The sequence below is a fragment of the Charadrius vociferus genome, unplaced genomic scaffold (assembly GCF_000708025.1).
Source record: "Charadrius vociferus isolate BGI_N301 unplaced genomic scaffold, ASM70802v2 scaffold158, whole genome shotgun sequence".
In the NCBI taxonomy this organism is placed as follows: domain Eukaryota; kingdom Metazoa; phylum Chordata; class Aves; order Charadriiformes; family Charadriidae; genus Charadrius; species Charadrius vociferus.
This window is the reverse complement of record NW_009661372.1, coordinates 477,284-500,403: the sequence shown is the minus strand read 5'-3', so window position 1 is coordinate 500,403 and position 23,120 is coordinate 477,284. Positions and strand designations below refer to the sequence as shown.

At 36.3% G+C, this 23,120-nt stretch overlaps 1 protein-coding gene across 1 annotated transcript in view; it reads left to right on the top strand.

Moving 5' to 3' along the window:
- DTWD2 (DTW domain containing 2) overlaps nucleotides 1-18,745 on the top strand; it is a 65,528-nt gene extending 46,783 nt beyond the window's left edge. The window contains exons 5-6 of the mRNA XM_009893818.1: nucleotides 14,057-14,185; nucleotides 18,575-18,745. Of these exons, the coding sequence (XP_009892120.1) occupies nucleotides 14,057-14,185; nucleotides 18,575-18,745 (300 nt within the window). The remainder of the gene's footprint in view (nucleotides 1-14,056; nucleotides 14,186-18,574) is intronic.
- The last annotated feature ends 4,375 nt before the right edge of the window (nucleotides 18,746-23,120 follow it).

The window sequence follows — 23,120 nt, the reverse complement described above, 5'->3', positions numbered from 1 at the left end:
TGCACAAGTTCTAGGTCTTCATCTCTGTGCTGGGACCTCACCTTGTAACAACTCCTGGACAAGCTCAGAAAGGCTCAGGGAGCAGTGCAAGGGTGTCCCTCTGTCCTGTGGGTGAAGTGGGAAGGTGCCTTCCCAACTTCATTGGACTGTTCCAGGCAACTAAGGTGGGAATGACTGAGGAGACACCTGTGACAGGTGGCAAGCTGTGGGGCATAAGGTTTTCCCTTTGAGATAGGTTGTTCCAAATGGCCGGTGCTGACTGCACGGGAACAGTCAGCAGGTAGCTGTCAAGTCATCCAGGTTTTTAGTTCCATGCACACATTCTCACTTCTGTACAAGGGACAATGAGTTTAGGGAGCCCCTGTTGCTGGAAATGCTGTTTTGCTGAAGTGCATTCATTTAAACAAAACGAAAAAAAACTCTGCAGTTTTTATGATGTCTTCCCACGAGTGATGGGCCGTCAGCTCAGGCATCCTCGCCAAATTCTTCCCAGAGTAATTAAGCATTCTCTTAAATTCAATTTCCCCCATTTTTCCAATTGAATTAAGTGTTCTTTGTTACACAGCTTTATAGGCTTGAAATGAACTGTTAAATGAACTAGAAAAAAAAGTGACCTACTAGAAGGTGAGGTAAATGCTACCATATGCTTTCTTTTTTAAACCTTATTTTTTTACAGCCAGTTATTCATATGAGATCTTAGGAATCCTGTGGTAAAATGCATCATCGTGATGCTATTAAAATAGGTTGCATATTTTTAGGTAAACATAATGGTTTTGCGTCAAGACCTTCAGGGCAATTTGTTTAGGAACTTGTTTTTTGGCAATAAGCTGCAAAGTTTCAAGGTATCACACAAATATTCTTACTCAGCATTGCATTTATAAAAGGATCATTCCTTTTTTTTTTTTTGTTTACTCCCTTCTGTCTGACCTTTGTGTAACATTCTCACTCCATGCATAAGATGGGCACAATCTGCTAAGCATGCTTTAATTTGCAAACAATATAATCAGGTTGTTAAGAATGCTTATTGGTAATTTAAAATACTATAGTGCTCAAAAACCCCCTTCAAACTACTTCGTTGTCTTCAATAGAAAGGAAAGGTTTACAAAAGGTGTTACCAATGACAGGAAGCTATGATCTTTGACCTCATAAGCTGGTAATTAAAAGTGTTACTACCAGTTCATAGTTAATGTGCTGTCTTCTAAAAAGGCCCTAGAAAATTGCAATGTCAAGGTTATATGCTATCTTGAACTCCAGTCAATGAAGGAGAATTTTGGCAATGTATTGGGCAGGGGGAACTTTTCCTTATTTTCAGGTTCTGAGAAATATGACCCAAATCTGCATGTTAAAATTTGGAAGACAATGTAATGAAGTATTTATTGAACAGTTGTGCATTTCTGTTTCTTTCCCATTGTTCACTGACCATCTTGTAATACGCCTGGGCAGTTGCCAACACAAACTGCTGCCTGAGTGTCCAGAGTTTTGATCTTTCACCAAAGTCAGTCACATCAACATCTGCTTTAAGAATTCTTTGCCAGTTTACCTGTTGCTCACGTCCAAGCTTCATGCTGTGCAAAGTGAGAAGCACTTAATGGATTGACTTCATGGTGTCTGTGCTGCCTCTGCTGGGTGGGCACTGGTTCACAGCTGCTTAGGGGTGCCTCAGAGTAAGCCTTATCAAGCAGCTTACTTGAAATGCTCTTATGCTAGGGGCTCTACAGAAAAGCATTTTCATCCTTCTTCTGTAGAAGTCAGTGAAGGGTTGCTCAAGGGATGCTCAAAGTAACGCAGGACCTCACTGTGCACTGTATCAGCAGTAAGAAATGAAGACACTGCACTTAGAGTATGGAAAGCAAGCTGAAGTATCTTAATTCAAAGAAGCTGGCTCAAAACACTCTTGCCACTCTTTTTGTTTAAAAGAAAAGAAAAAGTTTAAACAGCTTTTTCTGTAGGGATCCACCTGCTTTTCGATTCTAGTCGTGCCACTGGAGTTACTAGTTAGGAGAAGCCTGTGCAGAAAAATGAGGGATTAAATGCTAGACAGGAAGTGATGAAATGCCATCTGGTTTAAGGCAAAGTGTGTGGCAGATAGGATAAAATGCAAAAGTGTCAACAGGTGTAGGACTTCAAATCATAGTTGGCAGTAGGGTCTTCTTCCAGCAATTCAACTTGCAGCAATGCCAGAATTATCAATACAAAATTGGCAGCATGCATAGCTGAGCAAAAGCTGAAATTAATTATGTTATTTTTCCAGTAATGATAGGTAAAGTTGTGAATGAGTTGATAGACAAAGTGTAATGGTTAAAGGTGTGTGAATAGTTATATTGATGTGCTTTTTAACAGAAAGTGGGTTTTGTTGTCTAGTCTTCTGGTATGTTTAGATATTTAAACTTTATTTGGGGATTTGCATTTCCAAGCCTAGAGGATTAAAGAAGGAGTAGCAGTCTGTTTCTGAAAGCATGTCCAAAAATCAGAATTTATCTTCTGGGTCAAGCAGCTATTCTAAAATGTAATCTGCCATTTAGATAAATTCCTTCTAAAGCAGGTCAAACACTTCCTTCTAATACGGTTAGTACTCACAGACATGAGTGTAATACAGTTTAGGATGTATAGACAACTTTCTGAACACCTTGAGAGAAGATCACATTTAATGCAAAAATAGAAGTATAAAAACATCCATTCATCTGCATGCAGAAAACACCCAGAACAAAAGAGAAGCAAAATAGCAAGAATCACTATTGTCATCTGGCTGTATCTTAGTTTATTCCTTTTCTGGTGTTTGCTCTCTGAATTATTGCAATAAAATCTTATATACACTGAGCTGCGGAGATTCAGAGAAAAATATGCTCTTTCATCCTCCACAGTTATGAGACTTGGGAAGTGAATATATGAGGACCAAATATTAAATAGTGCCAGGTAGTAAATACATTTTAATACATTCCCTTTTTATCCTCCCTTTTATCTTTCAGTTTTCCTATCTCTGTTTTCATTTGTCACAATTTCCAGTTTACACAAGACAGAGATATTAAATAGCAAATTTTGCCATAGAACCTAAGTAAATAGACAATGCCCAGTTTACTTCTGCAATGGAAAGAGGTACAGTGAAGGATAAGGGGTGCAGGTGCAGGAGGCAGATCAGAACCCAAGGCAACAATAGTAGCCAACAATGGTTGCAGTGGGGAAACTGTTGTAATGTAGGTCCCAGAGAGTGGTATGCATTCATCTATGCATCCTCATACTAATGGAAGAAAAATACCTTGTTTTCACTGATGTGTTTTATAAACGTTTTTTATCTAGATGTGTGTGACACTGGTGATTTTACTAATAATCTCACAGGAAAGCCCAGTTGTCTGGAGAGTGTGAAAGTCTTTGTGAGCTCTGATAGTAAATTTTTGTTTGTGAGTTATGTTGGTGTTTTTAAATTGTTTAATTTTTGATGTGGCAAGAAAACTTGTTTCCATTAAGTAGCTCCTATCTTCTGCTGTATGATGACTTCAAAGATAAAAATAATCATTAAAATCTGTTACATATTTTGAAATGTTTGATGTGCAGAGGTTTTAGCTGCTGTCTAATTACAACTGAAACATTCAGAAAAATATTTTGGACCCTAAAGAGCAAAGTGTTTTATGCTAGGACTGGCAGAAATTGCTGTTTGAGAAGACGGAGATCAGAGGGAGAGAACTGGGAATTACTTTGGGTCACGACTTCATGCACAGTTGAGATATGATGCTTAGCAATCAACAGGAGTCTGTATTTTGATATTTACGTTAATTTGAATGACATTGGTCCACTTTGACATTTTTCTGGTCATAAGTATGTATTTATTACCTCTCAGTACAGTGACATTTTCTTTGTGACTCAAAGGTCTCAGGTAATTTTCCAGATGTCAGAAGTGTACGCTATTTTCACTCTTGGGCAGAAACTTTGCTTTTAATTTATTTCTTTGCCATTTCTTTCGTAATTATTGTTGAACTGTTAGCTGAATAACTGAATATCCTGCTGCTAGAACAATTCAGGAGCAATTGCAGGTTTTGTACCGTAGTACCCATGCTGAAGTTCTCTTGGGATATGAACACTTTGTAAAAAGGAATCTAGAAATATTTTTGTTTTGATTGAGCTTGCTTTCAAATAACTAGATGAATTGAAGGCTTTTTCCTTCTTTTAGTCTTTCTTTACATGTTCCCTTTTGCGCTTGCCAAAGTTCTTCTCAGGAGCTTCTTCCACTGCTTTTTCCCTATCCAAGGAAGTGCTTATTATTATTCACCTATAATAAGAAAAAAGAAATCAGAGAAAGCAAAAGTAATTAGTACATTCCAAAGAACAATGTCATTGCATTGATGCTACTTTTTGACACTGAGGTATTTAATTTTCCTTTTCAATTTTCTGATATTTGCAGGTAATTAAAGTTAAATGGCTGTGACAATACATGTAATTAAATTTTCTTCCTTCATTTCATGACCCCATTTTCTAGATCCACACTCTGCTCACTGACTGAATTTACTTGCAGCACTTTCCTGTTGTATTAATTATTAAAAGAATAGTGCTGCATAAAATATTGATCTGTTGCCTGACATTAATTTTTTAAATGTAAGCAGAGCAAGAGAGATATTACCAGAAATAATTTCTGGATCTTTCTTTCTCTAAATACAAAAAATTACAGTGCAGAGAAATTAACTAAAAATGCGTAGTCATTTTATGAAGTGCCAGGCGTGCCCTGTATGACTTGCACTTAAATATAATTATTTTTACATAACATAATGGCAGCATTAAGTTACTTCGTTCCATAGTTATAGGTAAAACCTGCAGTTTCAGAACCCGAGACCATAACCAGATGGGATTTCAGTTATTTGTGCAAAATATATAGTCCAAATACTACTATCTCAGTTGTATCTTCTTTTTTGCCTTAGCTGTGAGGACTTTCCTTTCCTTACAACTTCACTGTCTGTTAGCTCTTAATTTTGTGTAAGCCATTTGGGTCCGCCTCAGGCTGCCACCTTTTACACAAATTTGAACTATTACTTTCAAATTAGAACAAGAGCTTGCCTGCACTTGGACTTTATTTCAGTTATCTGTTTTAACTTAAGCCATACTCTTTTACTTTCTTTAAGGATGGCAAGGCCTTCTGTTTTTTTTGTTTGTTTGTTTGTTTTTTTTAAGTGCTTCTTGTGCTTGTAAATATGCATACAAGAAGCAGAGGGGAAATAGTGAATTTAACCTTCATTTTCTTTTATCCCTATATGTAAGAAAGATTGGCAACATTCTTGTTTACTTTTTTCTCCTTGCCATAGCCTTAACTTTTTTTTACAAGTATATTGCACAAAAATATCAGAAGGAGGATGCTCTTATCTCCAGTAACAGCACTTACTGTTTCTGATTTGTCTCTGACTTCTCCATTATTCCTTCTCTCAGCCTTCAAAGTGCTTTACAGCATTGGGTAAATATCATCTTACGGATAGAGACCTTGGAACTTAGAGAAGGAAGGTGGCTTCCCTAAAGTTGCACTGTGATTTAGTGAGCTCAGGCTGTTCCTTGACATCAAGTTCAATGTCTTGTCTTCCAGAGAAGCAGGAGATGTGCAAACAAACTTACTTCAATCTCCTTCCAGCACTGGAGGCAGGTTTCCTGTCATTGTCAGCAGCCTGGTCTTGACACCTTAAAAAGTGCCATTTTAGATAACTTCTACTGATGAAGATTTTAATTGATGCAAAAGCTCATGTTACTTACCTAGTAAGTTAGATACTTTCTGCAGAGCAGCAATACTGAAGACATGACTTATTTTTTTATATTTACTTACTGTCTATTCTTACTTGCGTAAGTGTAGGCCAGAATATCCTGTTTTCTTCTTTGAAAAAAAAGAGGTTCTCGGGTAGGCATAGATTTCTTTTCCAATATACTTTTGGGATGTAGATTTATTTCATACTATACATTTTCCATGCATAGTGTAAGTGATGACAAAGATCATGGGAAGTAGTTTGAAACATCGTGATTCTGTAATTTTACCCCTTCCATATTGTATATAACATCAAGGATTCAAAATATGCAGATAGGCGTAAGCATCTGAAACTTTGAAAAACATTGTTTATTTTGGCAATACTTTTAACCTACTAAAGTTCCCAGGTGTTTCTGCTACCTTATCTGACAATCTAAAGAGGAGACAATTTTATTTGGCTTTGGAAGTTACAACAAGTGCTAAGCTGTTGAATTCTTTTAGCATCTTTGAGAACACGCTAAAAACTTGAGTTCTTACAAAAGCTGTAACAACAGGATCCTGGTAAAAACACTTCAGAAATTAATGCATAGGCAGAAGAAGGGCCTGTTGTAAATAGTTTTATAAAACAAATGATGTGTTAAGGAGGCCATGGCAAACTATTGATGTTTTTGTGCAGATTGTTGATTTCATAGTGCATTAAAGAGAGAAATATGTAGCCTAAGGAATTATTAGGTAGTTGTTGGACTTTCTCAAAACAATCTGCATACATGTTACTAAGTATTTTGAATTACCAGGTTCTCCTGCAAGAAAATTGTGTTTTGAAACCTGAGTTTTACCTTAACTTCGTACAGTATCATGTGTAAAGATGATCAATATAGACATATAGATTAGATTACAGATATATTTAGAAAAGTGATGTATCTATTTTAGTTGCTCTTTTTTAACTTTAGTAGGTATTTAGCTTGCAGTTCTTCCAACTATTTGTTAAATGGAAGTTTCATGTTTATGTATCAAATTCTTCAGTCTTTACACAAGCTAAATTACAAAGTGCTTATTTGTTAAATTACAAAGTTGCTTGCTATGTGAGAAACTTGCCTTCCACAGTTAAATGATGCTATCAGTAATGTTTTTTGTTTACAGTGTTTTTTCTGCCCTGGTTCATTTAGCACAATTCTTTATGTGTGGAAAATGTAATGTTATCTTGTATGGTCATAAGGGTTTTGCATTTATCCTGATTTGCTTTTTAAACGCAGTATTTCCTTTTTATGTTCATTGCTTCCTTGCCCAGCTCTTGGGAAAGAATCTCTATCGAATAAATTTGTCTGAAGCACTGTAGGAGCACTCTAAAATCTTAGAGTTTGGCTAGGGTAGCATGGAGAAAGTGAATATACTTGTGAGGGTTTTTTTTTTCCAAATTTCTTCTCCCCTCACCCGAAAGAATTCTGTAGGAATGGGATGAAAGAATCTCTGTCTGTGAAGGACACATTCCTTTTGCAATTTAATTTCTCTTCTTGTCAATCAACTATGTCTAAAATGTCTAAAAATGAAAGCAGGGAACACAGTAGAGAAAAACTCTACAATCTGAGTTATCCTCATTAAAAAGATCTTTTAAAAGAAAGTTCAGAATATTGTGAAACATTAAAAAATACTTTTTTGCCAGAATATACTTGTGGCATTCTCAAATATTTTTCTATATACCAAATTACAGTATATTTATTGTCTTTCAAGCTTGTTTATACAATAACAGGAAAGAGACATAACGAAATACAGAGGTGATGTTTTTAAAAGAAGTCGTGGAACAAAGACACATCATGTAGGATTACATTCAGATGACAAACTTTAAGTTATTCAGTGAGTAGCTCTACTGATTTCTTCTGGACAATTTATCTTTAGCGTGTAATACCCCACAGCAATAAAATCTGGTTCTTAAATTGTTTTGGTTCCAGAAAGCAAAGAAAGGGCATTCTTGAAAGTCCACAGAAGTTTAATGGATTTTCATACATTAATAACGTATTTGTTGAAAAAAATTCTGGGCACTGCTCTTACACAGGTGTGTTTTATAAGGGTGTAAGAAAGCTCCTGGGTTTGACCTGCAAAAGGGCTAATCTGAACTGCAAGTCTGAATACAAATTCTTCTCCACAGTCTGAGGTAGGACTACCTACAGCCACTGTTCAGCAGAAGCAATTATGCTTCTCTTGCAAAGACGGAATATTATATATTTACCACAGTTCCTATTACAGCAGCAGTGAGATACCCTGAGGCTGGAGTCTAACCTAACACCATAAATTGCCTGAGAAGAAGGGTTTGTGGGATACCCAAGGAGAAAGGTTTTGGAGTTCATTGGAAATTGTTGAAGACAATGTGCAAAATAGCCTGTAATTTATAGAAATTGAACAAATTTCTTCAAGTTTACCTGAAAGTTGCAATAAAATCTACGACTTGTTTCACCATTTTACATGGAACATACACAGGAATGTCATGGATATGCCTAAATATTCAATCAAAAAACATGCAAACTGGACAGAATTTTTTTTTACATCTATGTACTTTTTCAGGCTATCCATTTGTGACAGTTGCATGGCAGTTATTCCCTCCAGTATTTAGGAACAGAGTGCTCTTAAGATGTCACTTTAAATTAAAGCCAAGATTTTGAGCAAAATAATTTATTTATATTCTTGATTTAAATTTCAGTAGCATGCTGAGACTAATTTCCTCAGGCTATCTTCTCTGTCACAACGGCAATGTCATTTAACTGCATGAAATTTCTATAAGAGATAGAAAATAGTTTATTTTGGCTTACAGGTAAAAAGGTGCTTATGCCAACTGGATATGGAGTGAAGAGCTTTCCTGTGCTTTGTCCCTTTTCTGTCTGAGGTTGTTGGTGCCGTAGCGCACAGAGAATGCTATTCCTCTTCAGTACCTTAAAAGCAATTTTTTCTTAGTGTCTAGAATGATGGATGAGATGGCAGGATGTGGTTGTACTCTTTCTGGTTTTTTTTCCTGCCTTTTGGGTTCCTTAGGGTATTTTTTTCTGAAAGATATTAAATTAACAGTATGTATGAACAATAACTACTGCCTATGTTAAGCAGAATGGTGAATGGTACTTGCTTACTTCATTCTTTGAGAGTTGAGCAAATTAATTCCCAAACAGATATTCGTATTTTATAAGGACACTATCAACATAAATAAAAGAGGAGGGGATCATCTTAAGATAAGTACTAGGTTTTTCATAGAAGCCACAGAAGGATATGTTGTTCCTCTGCCTGTTTTGAAGTGCCTGTAGTCTAATTGCGGAAATTAGGACAGACAAAACCAAGAACTGTTGAGTGCGCCCTGTGAGACAGATATACTAATTTTATAGCCTTTCTGTGTTCTTGGGGATGCACTATTTCCCAAATATAATTTTGCGTAATACTGGATTTTATTTGGAGAGTAAAGCTACTAAGAATAATAATGAAGAAATTGGCATAGAAAAGGTAAAAAGATAAAGATATTGACATTAAGGAGGGGACTGAGGATAGTAGGTAGAGCTTTCTTCAAGAGCTCCAGTCCTAGTATTTAAAATAAGAACAGAAAACGGTTGCCTGTCTTTACTGACTTAAACTTTTAAAATTTCGAACAGCAGGTCTTTGACCCCTTCAAGGAAACACTTTTGCTTCCCTCAGTTCTGAGCAGCTGAACAGGAACTTCTGGGTCGTCACTTACCTGGGGCATCTCCAAAGAGGGCCATGGAGGAAGAATTCAGCCCTGAGAAATACTGAAGCGTCACTATTTTTACTGTTTTTCAAATCCTTTGCAAATGCTCTAAGGCTCAAAGGGTGGTGCGCTGGCAGAGAAGTCAGTGTTTATTAGTTAATGTAACAGTTTGTGAGAATTGCTGACACTCAGGCTTTCGGAAACCTGGGGTCTTGAGTTATGCATAGACATGAAACTTGACTGTATGTGTTGCTTCATGCTCCTGATGGCTTGGAGACTAAGCCCCCAAACTCCCTTACACTTATGAAGAGAATAGATACACTAATTTCAGTGTCTTGGCTAATTTCCAGTGTGTAATTGCATTCAGTTTATCTGAGTTCCTCTCTCTAGTTTGAACTGGTTGAGATAGTTTCCATCTTCTGTCTTATGGGATTGTTTATTCTGGTGAGTGGTGTTAAATAGGCTGCTGTTTTTTCAGCTTGACATTGCTGTATTTTGTTAGTAACTGAAATTATACCAAAGTAAGCATATGATTTGCAAGTTACTTTGACAGCTTAAAAAAAAAAAAAAGTAAATTGTTGTATCATGCTATCTCTACCATTTTATGGAGAAGTGGTTGTAAAATATCATGATTGCTGTTTTGAAATGTACTTAAGTAGGGTATTTATGTATACTCATTCTGAGTTTTTAAAGTGTACTGTAAAGGGTAGACAATCTAATTTTTTTTACATTAACTATGGAGGAACATTTCCATAATTTTGAATTAAGCTTGTTCAGCTGGATTTGAAGAGTCGCAAGTGACAGACAAAGAATGAATCCACCTAGGTAGTGGGGAAGCTTTGGTAAGACTGGTGCGATACCCTACCTAAAACTATTAACTCCACAAAAGATAAGGCAAGTTTTAGACTTGTTGGCTGAAAATGAGAGAAGTCATCCCCCTACCCAATCATATATGAGAACAGTTAATATTTCATATATCTAGGCAATTTTTTTTCAAGAAGATATTCTTCCCATGTCTGAAGTATGTATTAACTATATTAATTAGTTTTGTTTTCTCTACTGTTTTGGCTTTGTCTTACCCATTCAGTTTATGCTCTGATGTGGTACAAACTCCTTATTGTATGTTTTATGCAGTCAGTAAGTGTACCTATTTTCTGGTAGCCAATCAGTCCTTTGGTGAGTCTGTGCAATTTGTGACAGACAAAGGCTACCCTGACTGTATTTCAGGAGACTAAGGATCACTTATTTAGATACTGTGCTGCTCTGGAGTAAAGAGTAGGGTAAAATGCATGGTTGTTGAAAGGAGCCTAAGAGACAAACTGTAGCAGGGTGTTGTCCTGGTCAGGTGGTCTTCCTCTGACGTCCAGCACTGTGCTGTCTGTTTGTATTTTCATCTCACCCCACGGAATATGTAATTTTTCAGAAAAACGGGTGGGAACCACTTGTTTCCATCCTCTCTCACTCTTCCCAGAAAAGAAGAAATTTGGCTGCTGCTGTTGTTGCTGTTAGAAAGTTGCCCTTTTGTATATTGTCAGCCATTTGAGAGCTTACAGACTTGTTGGCTCCACAGTGTAAGGTGGAGTGCAGGCAGCTTTTCTTCTGTAGAAGTTGTCTTGCAATCGTGAATATTTTTCCTGTTTCTGGAAGGCTGATGATCTTAAAAGCTTTTCAGCATGAGCCCCAAGAATTGAAGTATAGAAACCAGCAGACAGAACTATTCCAAGCTCTTACAAAAAAAAAAAAAGAAGTCTTCAGGCACTGGTGTCTGTGTCTGAGGAAGGGGAAGGGGAAGCCGGTGTCCCTGCAGGTAGTCCATGAGGTGGTTTCTTTCAGCCTCTGTGGAGAGACTCTGTGAAGTATGTGGCTGTCGCTGTTGAGAAAAAGTGTGGATGTGTGCCTGCTCTGCTGCTCAGGATACCTGCTGGAGAAACAATGGACTGAGTTTACCCTAGTTTTTAATATCTGTCTAGGAAGTTCTAAGTAAGGACTAAAAGCTCCCTCCAGCATAGATCTCTGTATGCTTGAAATAACTCACCTTCCTACTCTGTCATGATGGGGATCCATAAATGGTCCCAGTGAAGGGAGCATAAAAACAGAGCAAACCTTGAGGAACAAAAAATGAAAATCCTAATTTAATTTTTTTTTTTTTATTTTTTTATTTCACTACATACACTGGTGTCCAAATTCTACATTTTCTCTCCTAACTCAATTTATTCTCTTTTGATTTTTCAGTACCAAATTGAAAAAGGTAATTGATAAAGGCCAGTATGTATCCACTAGCTTCATTCTTGGATCTACCCTGGATCTGTTCCCCAGCACGTGTACTGAATTTGCTGTTGAATATCCAAGTAACTGTTAACATCTTTCATACAGTAAATAAAAATTTTACAGTATGACTATAAATTAAGGATTGTATGATAGGCTTCCAGTACAGTGTAATAGCAAGCATAATCTGCTAATGAGGTGCTAGGTATAAATTATTTTTTTTTGACAGTCAGAATACAGAGCTAGAGACTGAAGACCCTGAGTTGGCAGACATGGAATAATCAACTACTCCAGCTATCTTGGCTTTAAATATAACATATCAGGTTCGACTTTGTAGTAAGTAATAGGCATTCATTGAATAATTTGTCATACATCATGCCAATTCATTTGCAGAAGTATGCTGAATAGCTGCAGAAAATGAAAATGAGTTTTAAGTGGAGATGACCATTGAATTTGCAGGAAATAACTCTGTGTATTATCACCCATAACCATTGCTTTCAAATATCTGAGAATAGTAAGTATGTTTAGGAAAGATACATTTCTATGTGCTTTGAGACCACTAGTACATTTTCAGTTCAATTGACAGTTGGTAATTTTATGACCTGATTAAAAATACAATGCACTCCAGGTAATTATTGTGGTAAGCAGCCCTAAAATAGTAAAAGCATCGATCTTCACTCAAGGGGACAAAATGGATTTTGGAAGATGTGATTTTAAAATTATGTCATTAAAATGACACCTCCAATATTACAGTTGTGAAAAGCATACAAATGTATTTTTATATAATGCAAAAATCATAATGCTAGTATGCTGTATTCTGTACATAACTAACATGCATTCATGTTCTCAATTTCTCAACCCAAGATGTATTCTTTGGCTGTTGAAAGTGATCTTTCCAAACTATCTAAACAATCATTGATGGAAACTTTTAAAACATTCTGAAATGTGCATGTTTTGGTCCTTCAAGCTTACCCAATAACAAGATTATAATTTTTAAAAAAAAAAGTTTCCTTTAATAAACAAATTAGGACTTTCTGTCACAAAGGTAAAATAGGTCTTTTCCTATGTTTGAGTATATTGAGCTTTTATAACTAACTTATTTGTCCTGTCCAGAATGGCTTTCCTCTTCTCTTGTGCTTCTTCTTTTTATTCATTTATTTTTAATTCCCACTACATTGCGATCAGATAAAGCATTGTAATTTGATCTTATTCATTCACATTTCTTCAGCAGCTTGGAGTTTCCCTTTTATACATGAGATCTCTTGAGCTTTTAAGAATGGGTGACTGCATGTAAAAGAGGTGAAGGAAAATGAAGCATTACAAATAAAAGCAAAAATGGGAGAAGTGAAAAGGGAAAGTACTGAATGAAGTGAGGAATGCTGAAAAACCTTTTGGAAGCAGAATGGGACCAATATTATGATGGCCATGGGGAACAGTTACTCATTTTTTGGGGAAGAAGGAAAAATAAAAGACTGTTGTTGGGCTGAGATTTAAAAAAAAAATAATTACTTGCTCTTTTATAATAATATTGCTCTTTTTATAATAATTCCTTTATTGTACTGTACTACATTTTTTTGGAAGAGGAAGTGATAATTTTTGGTTAAGAACTTACCAAATGTTCTTGGCTAAAACATTAACTTGTTTGGCAAATTATATTTTAAACATACATAGAGATGGAAATTTTAGGAATAAAGGAATAAAATCTGAATTTTCACACAAGGTCTAATAATGTAAATTCTATGATGTTTCAGCCGCTTTTTATAGACTTAGTAAAAGCTTTTGGAGCTGATAAAACAGGCAGTGTAGTGGTTGAATTAAATTTCTTTTTCTTAAAAACCTTTAACTTGTGAGATAATATAGAGTGGTTATCACTTGAGACAGAACCAATAAATCATTTTCAAACATGATTTAGGTAAGCAAGTACTTCTAATCGGTGACCCAGTACATTATATGAATAAGTCTAATTTCTAGAATTTTTTCATTCAGAATTTGACAAATAATATTTAACCAAGGTAAATAGGGTCAGTGACTATACAGTCACTGTACCTTGTATGGGATCATGTGTGTGTGTGTTTAGAGTGTGTAATAAAACAGGCATAGGTGAATAATTTTATTTTTGTTATGGGACACCTTTGGCAACTGAAATTGGTTGCTAAAATTTCACTCAGTCTCTCTGTTACAAACAATTGTATTTTCTTTATGTATTTGTACAGTAACTACTATGCAGTCTCTGATGGTGACACACAGGTATGATAGTATTATGCTTAACAGTAGCATAAGGTCATTGGATACTGTGAGACAAAACAGCAAAAAGGAAAAAAGACAACTTACTACAGAGGGGAAGGGGCTGTGTTTTGCTTATGTTTGTAGAGTTTGCTATTTTTCAGGTGCAGTTAAAAACCAACATTTCAAGTCAATATGTAATTCGTACGCAGCCAACAAACACCTGTCTGTCTACACTTGAATGTGCAGCTGTTGCTCTTACTATCATGGAAAAAAATAAGAGTATACAAGAGGTATGTAATTTTAAACACCTGAGTTTTTCTTTTACGAATAGTAGAGGGGCAGCAAATGTACTTAGCTTGTAATGTCACATTGGACAGTAAAAAATCTTAACGACATTGTAACGGTTTTGTTGCATAGCAAACTAAAACAAGAATGTACCAATAACAACTGTTTTTCTTCAGATATTTATTAACTCTAGTACGTTCAGATTACTGTGACTCTTTCTTGTTTCTATAGTTTTCCTGCTCTTTATTCAACATCGCTGTCGGATTGCTGAGGGTACTTGTTATGTTACGAAGGTCTTGAATGATTGTTTTGCGATTCCTCTTTTCAATATGTTAAATTCTAGTACTGTATTTTTTGTTCTATCCCATAATGGAATTAGGTTGGCACATTTGCCGCAAAGAGTTGTCTGAAGATAAAGCTGGGCAAGATTCAGGGCTAAAAATCTTGCTTTGATTACGTTGAAAGTGCCAGTTAATACTGGAACTGTAACAGATTGTATTTGGTGTTGCAACGTCCATCAAGGCTGAATGCGGACTGCATATCTTACAGACCAGTTGCACAGCGGCAACCCATTTGTCTATGGAGTAATAGATTGATTATTGAAAACAGCTGCAACCTTCCCAGCCCAGGTCCTCAATTTCTCTTTTTTTCCTTGGTGGTTTTTTTTTTTTTTCTCTTTCTTTAGTTGTGTAGTGCTTTCTGCAGGTACTTGCACTCTTACAATTTTTCACTGGGCAGTCTTCAGGTTAATTTGTCACAGGATTTGAAATTTTTCCTGTATTTGTTACTCAAACATCTAGCTTTTCTTCTTCCCTCTTTTTTCCATTTGTCTTTTGTGTTTACTGTTTCTCTCTTGTACCTTTTATGCATTTTTAACTCATCAGCCCTCATGTCTTCCAGTTCCTTCTTTCCTTCTACCTCATTCTTCTTTCCCAGCACATTCTTTCATCCTGTACTACTTCCTTGCACACTTCTTCCTGTAATTCTAAATATGATGAGTGACTCAGATTCTCTTCACCTGTACTTTTTTTAAAAGTTGGTTTATAAGGCCTAAATGTTGTGCTTGCCAAAATACAGAATAAAAATATGTAGAGATGACAGTTGTGGATTTAGCCCAAACCAAATAGAAGTACTAATGTGTTTATTGCAGGGCAAATAGTGCAGAGATGACTGTTACTGCTTCCTGTGATGTTTTTCTGAGTTCACTTGACATTTCTTACTGCAAACCTTCAAAACATAGACTGTGTACCAGGCACATGTAGGATGCTAAATTGTAAAAATGTAACACACTAGATTGATTTTTTATTTTAAAAACAGTTTTCTTTTGGGTATTTCTTAACTATAGTGTATTGAAAGCTACTTTGTTTTATGTACTATGTTCAATAACTGTAATTAACAGTTAACTCTTAAAAACTGTTCAGTTGGTGTAATGTATGGAATGTACATGTTGCACTCTTATGTTACCAAAGTTATACTCACTCTAAAGTATGATCAGTATTTTGTAGCAAAGGAAGATAATAGTAAACTTGGCAGAGATTATAGCCTATAATCACTCTGATGTCTAATTTTCATGAAGCCAGAGAAGCATGGTGATTATTTAGTTGATTAGTGATTCATTGGTACTGAATAATGTGGCAAGCAGTGTTCGGAATTAAATTTTTCTGCTGTGTCTTGAAGGCTTTGTGCCCATGACTTACTTGTGCTTTTTCCTGATAGCAGATAAAACCTGAAGCTGCTTAACGACAGGAGAGTTTATTAATTTTAAATTGTACATCCTATAATAGATGTTAGGAGGCAGTGTATGTGTATAGGCACCTGAAAATGTTTATTTACTTCAATTGAGAACACAGTTGTCATTGAAACATTCCGATATTTTCACCAGTCTCTTCATATTCTAGTAGTGGGGAATAGTATTACTTCAGGTACTATCAGCTAAGGTTCTTGGGAATTTGTAAAATACCTTTGGATACAACTTGTTGAAAAGGAAAAGTATTTCCAAGATGTGAAAAACTTGAGAAAATTTGGAGATTATTGTCAGTAAAGTTTCTGTCTCTCTTACACAGGATGATAAAGTATTTAACTACCTTTAAATTTATGGTTGACTTCTTCAGTTATGATCTGAATTTAAAATTACTGGGCTGACAAATGTCATCCAGAATAACTGATCCTAGACTCTAAAAAGTTTCATTTAGTTAGCAGTCAGGTAGGATTAATTTCCTTTTTAGCATGTGTTGGTCTCGGAATATTTACTGGAGTCAAATAACCATTATCTTTTTTTAATATAGCAGTATTTTTAAATGATCCTCTGAAGTGAAAGCACATCAAGGTGCACATGTTTGACTCTCAAAATCCCAAAAGCTGATCCAGTTTGAGACAAGCAATTGAGTATATTATTGCATGGAAAGCAGTAAGTTGTTTTCTGCAAAAAATAGATAGCAGAGATGATCTGAATGCCCCCTCACAGCTAGCTCAAAGATAAAATGCTTTTGTAAGCCTGTCCCACTGACCTCCTGCACTCCTGCAGCAGTGGAATGCAACCCACTGGGTTTTGTCTTCCTGCCAGCCAGCTCACAACTCTTATGTGTCATTGGAGAAATTTGGGACTTAACAGTTCTTGAATTTAAGTTTATCCCAGGTCAAAGAATACTAATTGGACATTAGCCTTTTCCTTGCATCTTGTGATCCCACTAGTCTGTGATGGAAGAGGTTATAAGATAATGTCGTTCTTAATCTTTTGTTGCTGACATTAGTGATACCAATTTAATAAGCCATTTGAAAAAGACCTACAAGTAGTTTCTCACCATAGACCCAGGTCTGCAATCTGATTGTGTGCCCAGAATGCAGTACAGAAGGGTGTGTGAGAAAAGATTTAAAGCTCATCCATCTATGTATTCACTACATTCTAGTGTCCACCCTGGGATGCTCATATCCCTCTCTATCAGATAATGAATATTTTGGTACCTGACCTACAACTACTAAAAAGGCTTCCCAGGCCAAAAATTCCTTCTGCAATTGGCATAGTGTAGAGTATGCCAGTCCTGTGTCTACTTCTGTGACACTAGACATTAAATCAATTGCATTCAGAACCAGACTAGGACAAAGTATGTGGCCACACAAAAACATATGGCTCAGAAATTGGAACTCAGCATAAAGAGACTCTTCTAGAAAATTGTGTATCTTTTATGACAGTGCGGCTATCATATGCTTTTATGCTAAAAGAAAGTACTTATTTATTGTAGAAATTAAGCCCATGAAAAATTAGAAATACTGAAATTAAAGTGGGTTTTGTATATTTACTTTTTTCTTTGATGTGCTAGGACAATGTTGGCACATTTTTCTTTCATTAGGACTTCTGACTTAATCAGATCCAGGGTGAGCGTTTTGTTGGTATCTACAATTCCCAGTCCTATATTTTTTCATCCCTACCATTCAGAATTGGCCCAGCCTACTTTTCAAAATAAAAATTACCAGTTTCTCAAAGGTGCTTCTGTAAATGTTGCGGTAGCTAAGAGCTTCATAAACATCCATGTTTTTTATACCCTCTCTGAATTAAGTGAGTGCTATTCCCAGCATATAAGATGGTTAACTGAAGTTGAGAGCTGTGGAAGTTAAAAATGGGCACTTAGTTTGATCCCCGGTATAAGTCACTTGATTGTCCTGTGTGCTCAAAGAGTCACATTTCACTCGGTAGAGACTCAGCTCCTGCTGACTGCGGTTACATTTGTGAGTGCTTTACACATCTGCACATAAGGCCCTGTGATACTGAGTCAGGCAACCGGCAAATGAAGAACCTACAATTAGGAACCACTTGAGATGAATTTGGTTTGTGTGGCTTCATTAGTCCTACATGATATCGCTGGGAAGAAGCAGGGATACAGTCCATTCTCCAGGATAGCAGTCTGGCTGCCTTGATCATGAGTCCCTCCTCTCTTTCTAAAGCCCTGCCTCAAGGTATTTACATGCAAGCACAAACAGCTTAGTTATTGTTACTTGTTTTATTACAGCTTGTTGGCAGAGCCACAGTAATTAATTCTAGCAATTAATTGCTAAGGTCAAGTCAAAGCTATAACTTATAGTAATGTAGCTGGGGCTGAAGTCAGGATTGAGTGGGTCTGCGGAAGGAGTAAGGCATGACAGCAGGCAGGTGGATATATATGTGGCTATGTGCTACGTGGCTATGTCTGTTATATGGCTTCTTTTTATTACATCTTTGATTCAGCTGTGCCGTCTGTGTCTCCAAAGGTTGTATTTTATCAGCATTTATCATCCAAATTATATTTTATCAGCATTTTTAAATAGTCCTTGAATATAAAACCTGGAATAATTGATGTCTCTAAAATAGCTTACTAAAAGTTTGGGTTTTTGTCTCTCCCCACCCCGTCATCTTTCTGCAGACTGTACTCCGTCCACTTCAAGCTTTATGTGCTTTCCAGCTTCAGCATGGTGCCCAGATCCACCACAGCAAGGAGCATCTTCTCAAAAATGGCTTATATGACAAGCCAATGCCAAAGAATAAGCGCAAACTCAGAAGAATGGAGCTTCTGGTGAATAATGTTAAAATATAAGAAAACTGTACTGACAGTACAGTGGGATGTATTTGCAGCTAGCAAATGAATATGAATCTGGATTTGATCCAAACGGTTGACTGTACTGTAATAAAACAACTTTTAGGCCCTTCATAGGCAAGAGTTTATCTACCGATGTGACAAACAATAATGATCAAGCTTTTTCATTTTTGCAGTAGGCCAGGTGCCTTTGTTCAGATGATAGAAGATCATTCTCATTTCCTATAGAAAAGAAGAAAATTCTGAGCATAATTTAGAGTTATGTTATCTCTTGGGTGACAAGTATGATCCTCAATATAACTGGATAAATTTACTTTGGAGGAGCTTTTATCAGTACAAAAAGACAAGGATACATGAATGTGATGGAACGGTAAGGCTTCAGCATTTAGAAGTATATTGAATTTCTGCTGAGTATTTTAACTTTAGTATCTAATTACAGTAGGTTTTCAAACTGTAATTCCTATATTGCTTAGTTCAGGTGAACATAAGGCATGCTATTTGTATAGTTCTTTTTAACTTTGAGATTTTTATTTCTTACATTATTAGAATTCCTTTTCGTAAATTTGTATACATTTTACAATGCAGTTGTGTTTAGTTTGTCTCTCAGACTTAATTGTAAGTTGAGCCCACTTATGTTTTTATCAGAACCTGAACACTTCCAATTTAAAAAAAAAAAAAAAAGTGAATGTGGAGAAATGATTTTTGGAATTATAACTCAGGTGCTTCACTTTTACTTGAGCAAAAACTACTCTTCTGAAGAAGGGAACATTTTATGGATATGGATGCATCATACCCATACCCTGATGTACAATGGTTTTGATACTAAAGGAATTAAACAAGCCCTCTGTAAAGAATTATGATGCAACGACAAATGACTATGTCTGGATGCAACCTACTAATGTGATTTCAGATTCGTTAGATTTACATGTGTTCTTTAATTAGATTTTCTAACAGTGATATAACTGTACCTCTTTCTAATGGGAATCGCTAGAAGCAGAAGAATTGGGTATTTTTACAAGCTTTGTGAAGTAATATTTTATGATCTGGAAGAAAAAAAAGAAATAAAGGTTTTGATGTTCCTTTCTTCATGTTCATAGTTGCCTCCTTCATGAAATAGATTAAAATGCGTAACGCTTGTTTTTACTATAGGTTCTACTCTAGGTAACAACATGGAGCTAATTGGGTACTAATTAGTCTTAGAAAAAGATATTTTGTCTTTAATTTATGAGCTGCAAGGCAAGAAACTACAGAAGTGGGGGGTGTAAACTCAGCTAACCAATATATTAACCGAAAGCATTTCTGCAATTAACAAGAGAGGTCAAAATTAGGTCAGAGATTACCTAAGAAGTTTTAGTTAACCCTGAGCTAATGGTGACCTTTTGTTTAGGCATGGATTAACAATTTAATTGGCCGGCTATGTTAGCAAAGTTTATATAACCTTTTTCTCTTCTCCCGGTCTAGATAAATCCTGTATCTGTCATGAAATTCAGCAAACCTGAATTAGTTTTGACAAATCTGAAGCAAAACAGTCTCATATGATTAATGATAGTGTAGATGCACTTTTGTTCATGTTGGAGCAGAGAAAGGGCATGTTTATTCCTGTAGTGAAGCACAGCGCAGCAATCTCCAGGCTAGCTTGGAGTCTGAAGATGCAGTCTTGTGCAACTTGTGTGCGCAGCCTTGTGCGTGACACTGCCTCCAGTTCTGGGGTTGGCATGGCTCGTGCTGGGCTGGGAATCTGGTTCCCCCGTGCTCTGGGACATGGTCCAAGCATTCCTTAAGGAAACAAGGGAATCAGTTAGGCTTTATTGTTAATGCTGTATTTATATATACGGATGATGTTCACATTTAATGTTGTATGTGTTCATTTAGTTTATCTTATTTTAGATTCATCTAGAACAGTAGTGTATCTTTTGACCTATATTGTGAAGATTATTTTCCTAGACAGAAGACTAAATGTGTCTTTTCTTAAAATATGAGTTTATATTATGGAGAACAGAAAGAAATTTGTATTACAGCCTGGGATTCACAGACATCTGCAAAATGCCTTAGAATTACAGGATCAGAGAAACAGTTGTTTTAATTGAGTTATAATCCTACATTAAATACTCTTGTGCGTGCAATCTGTGCCGAGTTCTCATGTTTTTCAGCAAAGGACAAATTCCACACAGCTTACAATAAGCACTTTTTAGTTTTGTTCATTCCTCTTGTTCTTTTAATTTTGCTCCTGTGGTTAACAGGATTTGTAGGATCTAATGCTGGATGAATGAAAGCCTTTAATTGCTAATTTCCTGTGTTGTACAATACTAGATCAATCGCTATACAGCAGTTGCTGAAGAAATGAAAAAGAATTCATTGCAAATCTCCAGGCATTTTATTTTTTGAGGCTTTTGCATGCCCCATCTCAGCTATAATACAGTGATCATTTAGATGCAACATAGCAGTCACATGAAGTTCAATTTCAGATTTGTTTGAAGCTATTAAACACAAAATACAGTACTTTTAATTTTTTTTTTTTTTGGTGGAACTTGCATGGCTTTAAAAATATACATGAGGTAAGAGAAAGACTTTAGAAAGTTTGTTTTCAGGTCTTTTGGATTCAGAATTTACCTCTAAATACCTCAAAGAAATAGGTACTCTGAAGTCCAAGGTCTTTTGATGGAAGTTGTGTGTGATGAAGTAGCACTCTTTGCAAGCAATTTCATTAGAATGAGTTTAATTTGCAATTTTATTTTTTGCTGTAATGGTCAATCTGTTTCATTTTTCACTTACCAAAAGATTAATGAGTGAAACCCAGCAGTTTAACAAGGTATTGATTAAAAAGAAAGGAATGTGTTTGCTTCTAACATTTGGTCCTTTGTCCTTGTCCACTTTCTACTTCCAAATATTGCTACCAAAATGAAATCTGCCTTCTGCGTGCCACTATGTCATGCTTTGGGGAGCTGGTGACATGGATAGCATGCTTTTGAACAAATGAACCCATGTAAAAGTTTTACAAAGGTGGGCACTGTTAAGTCTCCATGTTTTCATCATCTGTAAAACAAAGTTTAAGAAAAAAGACAATTCTAGAAATTTTTCAAATTAAGAACACAACCCCACCACACCTTTTGTTTAGAAAGCTTTCAAATTAAAAGTAGAATCATAGAACTGTAGGATCATAGAATCGTTTTGGTTGGAAGAGACCTTTAAGATCATCAAGTCCAACCATAAACCTAGCACTGCCAAGTTACCACTAAACCATGTCCTTAAGTGCCACATCTGCACGTCTGTTACGTACCTTCAGGGATGGTGACTCCACCAGTTTCCTGGGCAGCCTGTTCTAGTGCTTGATAACCCTTTCAGTGAAGAATTTTTTCCTAATACACAATCTAAACCTCCCCTGGCACACTCAGGAAAAAACATAAATTTATTTTTCTTCAAGGTTTTACTTTCATTGCCTCATAACCCCATTGGAATTCCAGCTGGTATATGGTGTTACCAAGAAACTACTTGTTTATTAGTTTTTCTTTAAATGAAAAGAAAACTTTCCAACTGACTTCAAAGGGGGCAAAAATTTTTTTAAGACCCAGTGTTTTCTTCTCAACTGTTACATTATATAAAAAAATTGCTTATGCTGCAGTATTTTCTACAACTTCCCTGCTTGTTTTGAAATTTAATTAAAAAATGAACTTTTTAACAGGGATAGTAGTTCGTGCTTTCCTCCTGAGGGTTGTATTTATTATACCTACATGCATGAAGGCACATAAATTATATATCTGTTTCTGCTTCGAAGCAATAAAAGCTTTAATTCACGGTGATCATGTGCCACTTCCTTTCGACAGAACTGGATTTGTTTGCATGTGCTGGTATCACAAAGAGGTATGTCTTGTCCTTTTTCATGCCTTTTTAACACCGTTCAGTCAGTCAATGAAGAGATGTGGCTTTTCCTGTGCCATTTAGGAAGTTTCCTTTGTTATCCACTGAAACCTCCATGGAGTCGAAATTGCTGTGGCAGTTTCTGAAGCATTTCAGATTCAGAGCTCTCTTCTCACTTTCTGCAGTAGTGGCCAACTCCTGTTCACAACCCCACAAACATGCACATCTTCCCACACTCTGGCATCCCCCAAGCACTGCCTCTCCAGCTCAGTGCCCTACTAGCAGTAATGATGTGAACATCCTGTATCTCACCTGCATTTTTTCCTTCCCCAAATTGTTGTACGCAAGTTAAAAGCTGTCTCTGTTCTCATGTGGCCATTCCTCATCTCCCTGCTACGAAACCTGCGCTGTAGGGACTTCCGTACACCCTTAGTTACCAGCCTTGTTCCTTGTGTCCCTTTTCACAGTGCCTCCAAAACCCCAGCACTTCATGTCCCGAGAGCTGCTGCGTTTGTGGTGG